The 11,598-nt window shown below is 30.5% G+C and overlaps 1 protein-coding gene across 1 annotated transcript; it reads left to right on the top strand.

Moving 5' to 3' along the window:
• The first annotated feature begins 478 nt into the window (after nt 1-478).
• LOC132755391 (uncharacterized) lies at nt 479-5,378 on the top strand. The gene is made up of 5 exons (XM_060746259.1): nt 479-715; nt 1,801-2,058; nt 2,299-2,335; nt 2,885-2,980; nt 3,607-5,378. The coding sequence occupies exons 1-5, from the start codon at nt 656-658 to the stop codon at nt 4,011-4,013; spliced, it is 858 nt and encodes a 285-aa protein (XP_060602242.1). The 5' UTR covers nt 479-655; the 3' UTR covers nt 4,014-5,378.
• Nucleotides 5,379-11,598: the final 6,220 nt, after the last annotated feature.

Raw genomic sequence — 11,598 nt, 5'->3', positions numbered from 1 at the left:
CTTTAATTTTTTATATCAAACTCAAGTGAGCGACAAGTCTGCGCGATGAGAATCTGTGGAGTGTGATTTATGATAATTTACGATATTCTTTAGAGTAAGCTAATTTACAAATGATCAAACTAACACGTTACCATGTTTCCATAACGTAGAAATGGTGTGTTCATCATGCGGACAACTTTGTAATAGTTTGAAAGCTTCCACACGCATATAGAACTTTGATTACTTAAAAGTAGGGATTATGAACGTCTTGTTTAGCAATATAACAAATAAATTATACCAATATGAAATCTTCTCATAATTATAACTTCCTTTTATTTAATTTCATAACTGTATTATTTGAATGAAAATGTTAAAAAAGTTTAATCTTAATAATACTTTCAACTTTGATTATTCTAATAAAATTACATAATGCCTTAAATGTTTATATCAATTTAAACGCGTAGTTTGACGGAAAGAGCCGAACAGTTACGATATGGATTTCGATCAATCCAGTCTGCGCATGTTCAGAGCGTCTGACCTAAATACATTTATCAGGTACACAGCAGACGAGGTCTGATTCAAGTGTTTAATGTTTTGTTTTTACTAGAGGTTAACATAATCGAGGATTTATTCTTCTTTCCGATGCGCAGGAAGATAAAATTATCTTTTAGCAAAAATGAAGACCAAAACTCAAGGTGACCCTGAAAGTGCAAACGGAATTAAAAATGTACTTAAGGTAATATTTTCTGTTAATATTATACTTCCTTTTTTAAAAACGAAATGAAGTAGTGTTAAATTCATAAATATATGTTCTGGTCTATTGAATAGATTTCTCGTTTAAAAGGCGGTAGTAGATGTGATTTAAAAATAGAAGTCGACGAGATTTCTGATTCATCAGTTTATTTTTTTTCCTTGGTGTTCTATTCATGTATGTTTTCAGAAAATATTCAAATATGTTATCATTATTTTCGTATGCAATGTATTCTAGATTAATATATTGTTTTCATTGTTTTATATCTGAAACAAGCTTTATCAAAATTTTCATAGATGATTAAATGAAGTTTATCGACAATATAGTCTATTTTGTTATCGACTAGGTTACATACAGGGAGTTTACTTTTTTATATTTATACTACTCTCAGTTCTCTCCCTTGTTTTATTCATTTGACTGGAGAATAAGATTTTTTCATACCTATATTTACCTTAAGAAACTAGGTACAAGTTCGTTTTGAAGAAATGGGATAGTGCTGTACGCAGGTAGTTCTGGCTTCCAAAACTTGAATAGCCGCTTTATATTTTTGTTGACATAAATGCATCATACTCATTACCAAACCTAACAAAAATAATTTGCACACGCGTGACCTTTTCTTCATAACAAAAAATATATCATGTGAACTTATGGATTAAAGAAAATGTTAAAGTCCTTACATACCATTTTAAATAATGCAAAATATAATATAGCAAACTTTTTTGTTTCTTTTCAATACAGCAGATCGGCATGCAATGTATCTTTTCAAATCGACAGCCAAATTTATATAAGTATAATTTATATACTAAGCACATACATGTGTTAAGTGAAATTAAAATTATTTCTTTCTTGAACGGAAAACAAAAGCTATATGCACAATAATAACAATGATATGATGGCGATGATTGCAATTATAACAGTTATGAAGTTATAAAACCTATGGAAATAATAAAAAAACTACGCCCACCTGTAACTGAAAATACACAAAAACATCTATTTAAAATCTTCAGTCATTTACATACTATTAAAAAACGATTGAAAAATATATAAGAATTTTCATTGACTTATTTCAGAAATGGGTTTTCATAATATGTATCGTGCTTGTTATTGTGGAGTTGGTCGTTCTGCTATTTCTTGTTGTAACCTGGAGAGTTCAAAGAGATAATCAGTTGGCACCTACACAACAGCAGATGTGTTACCCACGGGTCAAGTTAATAGTAGACGATAATACAGCTTGTCCGGAGGGACTCGTGTCTAAATTTGATGAAGCAAAGAATGAAACAACCTGTTGTGGAAAACTGAGTGAAGTTTTAAATTCGGTCTTGAATAAGGTATTCATTGATTAAGAAATGTTAACCATACTAATTTTATTAGATCTATTCTACACTTATACACATATATACACACTAAATATAAAAGTACAATAATGAAGATCTTCATTCTTATAGATTGGTATAATTATGTAATAGTGTAAATGTAAAAAGAGCCTCAAAGTAAGATATTGTGCTAAAATGTAAAATACAGGTATATATTATCAAATGTTTTGCTTTAAGATAAGTGTTATATTTCAGAGTGTGTTTGACAGATATAACAGCAAAATAAATCCAGGTGAGTATATTTCCATTGTCCATTTAATGTTTACAAAAAAGCACGAATCTTGTTATATATATCTTTTAATAATTAAGTAGAATGATAAGTAGAAATTATATTTCGATTATATTTCTATTTGCATGCAAGCAGATTAAAATAAAGTTGTGTTAAATCTCGATAATTGATAGATCGATATAGCTTGTCTGGTCTTTTGAATGTAAAACCGGCTTACTGTTCTCGATAGCGTAGTACATTCTTTTATTTTTTGTACATCAGACGTTATTATTTACTGTTAACACCGGTGCTAGAAAAACCTGTCTAAGACAAGTCGGGTTTTTGTAATTTCATCCGAAATATAACTTTGAATTGATATGCAAGAAAAAGAATCAGCTGTCCTCATAGACGGGAATATCTAGCCCTCGGGTAACTGTTTAGCGTAAACGGTTACCCTCGAGCTAGATATTCCGGCCGGTACCGGCAGGCGGTGTAAGATTCTTATAGTCAATGGTTACTAATTGTAAGATATCATTGAAATTGCTTTCTTCATTTCTTTATCCGTTGAAACAGAAATAAGAACATATAACCCAGAGGCGTTTAACTGTAAGGCAGCAAATCAAGATCTGTCAGTAACAAGACTAACTTTGGCACAAAACAAGAAATCAGGTAAATCCTTGCTTTATATCAAATTTTTAGGAAAAAATATGTCGATCGGATAGCAAATTTATCAACACAATAATGTTTAAAATAGAGACAGAAACAAACTGCAGACTTTGTATTGTGTTAGGCGAACAATTTCTATATTATTGAGAAAGTTATAATGTCTTTTTGATAATATTTCATCACGTTTAGATCTACATAACAAAAACATTAACATATGCTAAGCCATATACACTTAAAAACTTGCAATTAGAAATTTTTTAAACTTTGTGTGAAGTGATTATGTACGATATATCTGCTACTATAAAACAATTCAACATATAAAACTGGTGATTTTTAATTTTCATAAGCATTCTTTTGAATATAAACTTCCCGACAAGAAATGTAATCTCGGACTCCTGTGTTACAGACACAATGATACCCTCAACGATAATATGATGTAGTCCCTATTAATAAAATATAATATTATGCAATGTTTAATAGACCTACATGTACATTCGTTTGCTTTATCAAAGGGACACAGCTGTCTTTGAAAAATATTTTATCTTTACAGAATTTACTATTTCGCAAATGTTTTCGACAGAATGGTTAGTGGTAGGAAGTTATGCAATTAATATATCTTTTCATTGCAGTTCCTGTAGATTCGGCTCATAAATTGTATTGGGAAAAAGACCCTGCGTTGCCTAAACTTTCTGGATTAATGTATTCGGTAGAAGATGGTCAAGTGTTTGTTGAGGAAACTGAAATTTACCATATTTTGTTACAGCTAAAATTAAATATGAGCAAAACAACGGGTGTATTGGATGAAAAAATAAGGCATAAAGTACATTTTATATCTGATAGCGGTGCGTCAGCAGTTCTGCTGGAAGATGTGACGTCACCATGCACAATGAGGTCACATTCTGCAACAGAGAAAGCCAGCGTTGTTGAAGCTGTGTTTCGGCTTAAATATGGCGATCGACTATATGTGACTACAACCCATCCTGAAAGTATCTTGACTGATCCACACAATAATCATTTTAGCATATACAGAGTTTAAGTGCCAATGGTTCTATATTGGATAAATATCTCATTTGTGATGATTAATGTTAAGATCTAGATCTACTAATTCTAGATCTACTAATTTATGCACATTGTAGTTATTCTAAATCATCATAAACCCGACGTTCAATGAAATTGTGAAGTGTGTGAAGTGACCTATTATTTCTGTACGATATATCTGCTACTATAAAACAATTATAAATATAAAACTGATGATTTTTAATTTTCATTAAATACAGATACCGTCTGTAATACATACTTGGAAATCTAAACAAAATTCAGCGATTGAATTTTTGTTAATCAAAAGTGGAAGTATATTGATCACTGTTGATGAAAGAATTATTAGATCTATATCAATTATTTAGATTCACATTGTTTTCTTAATTAATCATATCAATAATTCAGGAAAAATGAATAAAAAACAAAGACATAGTCATGCTTTCACGCTTATGCAATGTAAGTGCCAGACTATATACAATTGGGAGAAATCTGCGTCTTTAGACAGAAAAACAAATTCTGGGATTGAAAAAAAACAACAACAAAAAACAAACTTAAATTCACTTTGGCTGACATGGTAGATCGTGCAAAGAAAATCGAAAAGCAGTCTAAACAGAGGCAGCAGCGACATTGGTCAACAAAAGTACTTATAGTACTAAGCTGATCAAGCAGGCAAGCTAAGAAAAGGATGGAATCGAAATGTACTTCACCCAGTGACCAAAGTAACATTTATAAGGTCCCGCAGAAAGCAAAGGAGAACGCGGACCTTATCAGCATTGAGGGAAACTATATATCGCCTGACAAATCGGTTGTGGCCATATTTACATTTTCAAAATACATCTGATTTAGTGGAAAATCAAATGCTTGTATCAATAGGCCTTCTGAAGTTGTAACTTTGAAAACAGTTTGGATATCTTGTCAATATGTTGTAGACTTTCATCGCATTTATTATAGACTAAGACTGACTAAGTTATTTTTAAAAGGACATCATACTGGCATATATTCTAGAATTAAAATTAACGAGACAAAAAGGTATTGTTTACACTAGAACACTTAGGATATTGAACATGAATATCATTTCATGGCATAATTATATGAAGTGAACGAAACTATTCAAAAATAAAATGTGCTAGTGTAAAAATGTGAACGTCATAACTGAAACAGTAACATTGAGTTGAATATACCAAATTACCCAGATTCGTTATGGAATGTGTTAAAGTAAGAAATACGATACAATATACGTTACAATTGTACGTAGAATATAACAATTATACCCTGTACCTGATGTGATATGAAGCTGATTGATTGCCTGTTTCATAACATATCAACTGTACTTAATATTTTGAAAAAAAAAAAAAATAAATAACACATGATTTACTTACCTTTATCCATGTTGAATAATGAAATTTATTATATACCTGTATGATGAATGTTTTAAATATTTATTGCATGATATCTTATAATACTTATTGCATGTATTTCAAATACGACCCTGCAGAAAAAAGCTCGAGTAGGATCCGGATAGACGTTGCTAGTGTTATACCAAGTACATTATGGCTAAAGGGTAATTTTAGGAGAAACTGGATCTATTACTTGTTTTATCAGAACTGATCACAGACGGTGATACCGTGTCTCATGAGATCATATCCTTGTAAACCACCGCTCGAGTAAAGAAAAACAAGTTCCAAAATCAAGAAACTGTAATATTACTCTATTAACGACGGAGCGGGTCGTTCGTGGCCGATGACTTCAAAAGGCTTGCCTCTCACTGCTGTGAGTTCGTATGTGAGAAAGCTATCCAGCTAGCTTTCGGAACGTCGGTGGTTTTACTCAGATGAGAGCTTGTTCCCGAAACAATAAACAGAGGGGAGCTGGAGCATCATCATATGACCTATACTGTGTGGTAGGGACACTTAACCCAATGAAAATAATTACGACGCATTACATAATGTAATGAAACATTTACAGACTATCATTTTTGTACAGATAGAGTTTCAGATCTTTGCTTCAGAATGTTACGTTTTTATTCAAGCAGCAGTTTTTATTCTGAAATTGATTATGAATATTTTAGCTATGCAATTACAATTTTTGCTCATACAGTCTAATGCTATTGATAAACATGAATACCCGATATCGTAATTGAGGCAAAACGAGTATGTTTGCTGCCTGTGTTTTGCTTTCTATATGAGAGTTGTGTCCAACAGTGAGAACTTTGTTACATGTATTTAACGCATAGACATAAAAGAATGGTAAATCAATGTGGAATGTTTAAACAATTAAAATATACATTATACATTGTATTGGCTAAAATATTTATCAAATTAAGATAAATGAGTTAGCGGTAAATATTTTAGGAAATCAATAAATAAAGCAAAGGCATTAAAATTTGTATAATTATTAAACATTTCTGTTATTTAATTATTATAATATTTCAAAAAACCGTCCAACAGTGGCATTACAAGAACCATATATCAAAAAAGACGTTCATAGAAAGTAATTGTAAAAACCATGATATCATTTATGATAGACAAAAATTACATAATCATTTTATAATACCAATCGATCATTTCTACAAATCATGACACTTACATTCCTGCTTTCAGATTATGTGTATTTGGTATGTAAATCTGTTATGAAATACCTATTTAAGATAAACATTTAGTCACTTTTGTTGCAATTTTGCGACGCACGATAGTCCTTATCTATGTGTGACCGATAGCGTCCATTTTAAAGCCGTGAGACTTTTAAATCCGCGAGATTTTATGTCGAAATTTTATAAAATGAATGTCGCGGTTAATAGAACTTTTGAGTTCCTTCAACACTTGCAATAAATGACGCGGATTTCTTCCTCTTCTTCGACTTTTTATAGACAAATGAGGGATAGAATGTAGTCTAACGATGAACGCTACCTGCCGCTGAAGTCAAAATCTTCTTTGCTGTTTCAAACAACTGTTATGATAAAAAAAATCGATCTTTGACATTTTATCTCGCGGATTTGTTAGTTGCCTGATAAAACGATAAATTACTAGCGGCCACAATGCTCATCGCAAGTTTAAGCATATCTACTTATATAAAACAAATTCGCATAAGCGTTTACAAAAGTCATACCTTGTAATATATTGCATAATGCAATAGTAAGAGTGTTAATCTTAGACAGAGGATATGTTAAAAAGGTAAATAAAATTGTTAAATACATATGCTAATAAATCATAACTTTAACTTTTAACAAAAATTAACAAAACGTAAACAAATTATAGGAATGAACACGGTATTGGAAATTTGAAAATTTAATTTTCATGAAATGAAGATCTTACAACGATGTTTGATCTTAATATTGTATCCTTCCCGTGTATTAATTTTAAATTAAAGCACATAGCATTTTTAATTAACAGAATATTAAGCATTCGTCAATTCTAAAATCTAAAATAAAAAAAACTAGTAGTAAATTTCTATATTAAAACGAACAGGGAATATATTATGAGTTATGCAGTATACCGTCTTCCCTTTTATATATAACTGGACTCCCAAGAAAAGCGGCGAAATCTGGACTAGCAGATGAAATTTGACATATAGAAGGAGGGTCACTCTTGTAACGTATTCCTTGGCAAAATGAATAGTGCATTCGCTGATATATGCAATCAATATTATAAGTGCATTCAACAACGGTTTGAAGGGGCTACAGTTGTTTATGATGGTTATCTTTCTGGCCCAAGTATCAAAGACGTAACGAATATCAGACGGATAAATGGAAACATGTTAAGTTTTCACTTGAGCCCAAAGAAGAGAATTTTTTAAACGACAAAAAGAACAATATTTGACGAGTTAAGAAGTAAAAGCAATCTTTGCTTAAGACGTCGCAGATTGTCTTATAGTACATACAGCTATTTCCGAGAGTTTAATTCAAGATACAGCAGTGATAGGTGAGGACACAGATTTACTGGTATTGCTTTGTTGTCATGCTAATCTAGATTCCCACGATATATCTTTCATAAGACGTGATATATCTCATATACCCAAGCTACGGTATATTCCTAAGAAAAAACAAGTGTTGGGACACGAAGTATGTTATTCTCTCCCATTCAACCATGCTATCACAGGTTGCGATTCGACATCCCACATGTATGGCATCAGTAAATTTACCGGTATCCATTTGTTCAAAAAGGATTCCAAGTTTCTTTACTTTTCAGGTATATTCATCAAAGGTTCTTCAAGAGAAGTTGTGACAAGTGGAGAAAGTGCTATTGTTTTATTATATAGAGGCGTTGTATATGAAGGACTTAATGTGTTGAGGTTTACAATTTTTTTAAATAAGGTTTTACATGCTTTCAACCACGTTCAAGTACAAACCTTACCTCCAACTTCCGCTGCTGCAATGTATTATAGTTTACGAGTGTACTTACAAACACAAAGTTGTCTTGGAAACAAAACAATTGCGCCTATGGAGTGGGGCTGGAAACTCTGCAATGGAAGCCTTGAACCAATCATAACTAGTCTACCACCAGCACTGGAAACATGGCTGAAGATAATTAAGTGCAACTGCAAAAAAAAATTTGCGATACAAAGCGGTGTACATGTCGTAAACACGGATTAGAATGCTCTTCATGATGCGGTACATGCCATGGTGACAGTTGTGTAAATTCGCAATCCATTGACGATAACGATATTGATGAGAACAAAATGCTAGTTCTCGTTGTTTAAATTACTTACCCAGGGTATTTTCTAGGATCTGAAAAATAGGGGCGATTTTTATCGAAAATTAGAATTTATTACTTTGTTGATCTTTTCCCTTCTTTTTCTATGTAAACTTTTCCCCATGCCTCTGAAAAAATACGGGGGAATTCTCAAAAATATGAGTGAATCCCCTAATCCACCTCCTAGAATAGACACTGCTCACCACAAAGTTATTACGTACAGACGCAATTTAATTTCGTAATATGCAAAAATTATATGTGTTTTATTCTATGAAAGCACTATGTACACATGAACATTTTTCAGTCAGGCAACCGAAGTACATAGACTTTTGTGTATTTAAAAAATGTATAATTCTATTGATATCTAAAATAGTTATATGTCACTATTTTTTAAAGATATGTTAAGGCTGCAAAATAAATTTGTATGTATAATTATGTTTAATGTTCATCGTTTGAAAACATTACTTAATACACATTACGGGTAAAGAATAATCATGAGAAATAATATAAAGGACCGTGATATAATTGAAAACAAATATTGAACTTTCCTCTGATTTTAATGTTCATTAGCAGTTATACACTTATATAAGTACTGCTGTTTAAAAAAAGTTCAGCTGTATTTGTTTCACATGAAAAAAATGTTAACTGACAAAACTAAAGATCTATATTGTAAAAAAATGGGTGGGGTAAATTTTTTGACCCCCTCATATTTTAATGTAAAAACGATTAAGATTATTCATGTTCTTTTATTTGATAATAGTGTTGAGGAATCTGCTCAGCGAAATTTTCATTTAAGTATTTTAGTGATAATTTACTACATTGTCACCTTAAGTGTTTAAAAGTATCAAAAGTAAGTAATAACAATGTTCTTTTCTTCTTACAGGAATAAATCAATTGTATGTACTAGTCTTTTATTATTAGCAACACTTGCTTCGAAAACTCTTTGTGTTCCTCAAGAAAGATGCAATTTAAACGAATACCAAGACACATTATTTTGTATAAATATAAGTTCAAAGATAATGAGTTTTTACATGTTTAATTACTTTCTTATTTTTCTTGTTTAAATATATATATGTAGCTTAAAACTAACATATGATGAAATAGAACTGAACAAATATTGAATGCTATTTTAAATACTTTATGATTAAATAAAATTTTAATGCAAAAATACGGAACCGAACTGAACATAATTAAACCATACAATAATAAATAGTGTAAAAGGTTGGGTATGTTGTTGCAAATGTTGTTTTAAGTTGTAGTTCTTCTCATTTTCATTGCATGCTTACTTTATATCATACCATGAGAAAAGTATTTAATGCTTATTAAGTCATAATTTATGGCGTACATATACTCTTTTACATTTTAAGATATTTAATCCCTGGAACATTAAGGTTAACTATACAGTGGATGATGAATACATGCACAATCTAAAATTATATCCTGAGGACAACTCGAATCATATTTCCATTTACTTGGAAATAAAAATTGAGGATTTGATGACTGGTATGTTTGTTTTGTTTATCATTAAGTCATCAATTTTTTAATTAAAGCAAATGTTAATTTTTATTTAATTCTTTTAATAAAATATGATTTTTAATTCTATGTACATTTGAACATTCAAAACAATTTATCGATTCTACCGATTTTAATTAAAAAACTTATATAAAATCCCGCTATTGATCCAACTTTTACGTATTTGTATGAAACTAAATTTGATATTTTTCAATTAAAATCTGAAATCACTTGTTTGATTAGACTCTGTGAACACATTTACACTAAATAATCGACATGAAATATCTTGTCTAAAATCTTTTTACCACAATTTCTTTCTTTAATTGTAAAAATACTGTGTTTTTGTCTGGATTAATTTGGGTTGCCAACTATCGAGAGTCGCATTTAATTAATGAATGCTAACCTTGATTTTTGAATATTGTGGTTAATATAAATACAATCAAATTTTAGTGACCTGTCTAAATTGCAAACTGACATATATAGCGCTAGGTTTTGCTGGATTATGCGTGATACTGTACTTTGGAATTATTTTGGCTAAAACCCGGCATGAAGGTACGTATACTGACAGGAACGTATCTAAAAAGTCCGAATGATACCAGTTGATTCCTTTTGACACTTACTTAAAAAAACAACCCGTCTGTATAGTTTAAGAACAATAAAAAAATTTTTTGGTAAAAGAACAAATAGAATAAATTTATCAATGTATTTAGATAAAGATATCTAATAATAATAATAATAATAATAATAATAATAATAATAATGATAATAATGATAATAATATAATAATAATAATAATAATAATTATTATAATAATAATAATTATTATAATAATAATAATGACGACGACGACGATGATGATGATGATGAAAAAATAATGTATTACATAAAATAGATATCTAGTGTACGTTTCAGTTTAACCTTTTCGTACTTCCAATCATTTTGTAATCATGTTACATACTAACTCTGTAGCAACCTAATTTGTACCTGGTATTATCGTTATATGTGAACAAAGAATTATGAGTTTTATTTGTCGAATAATATTTTATTTTGTTTTATGACAGTTCTGACTAATGGTGGATCATGTGATGGTTGTAATCAGGCTCGTCAAACGGTTCGTTTATTGAGTTGTCGGGGTTATCAGCATGCTCTGTGTCTTCAATGTTTCAGACGTTGTCAACATTGTCCCGTGTGCCATACGTTGATAAGGGCATTCATTTAGAGTTTAAAAAACCTTTCATTTCAAGACATGCTTTTCCCAAAAAGATGTTCAGTGGATTCTTTAATTCGTCGATTGTATACAAATATAGAAATGTCATTTTAAGAAATGTACATAAAACTAAATAAGATTTCGATGGATATTGACCTATCACCACAAAAAAAATA

The sequence above is a fragment of the Ruditapes philippinarum genome, unplaced genomic scaffold, assembly GCF_026571515.1.
Source record: "Ruditapes philippinarum isolate M1 unplaced genomic scaffold, ASM2657151v2 ctg3322_1_1_1_1, whole genome shotgun sequence".
NCBI classification, from domain to species: domain Eukaryota; kingdom Metazoa; phylum Mollusca; class Bivalvia; order Venerida; family Veneridae; genus Ruditapes; species Ruditapes philippinarum.
Note: the sequence above shows the minus strand (reverse complement) of the source record. Positions and strands in the feature narration are given on the sequence as shown.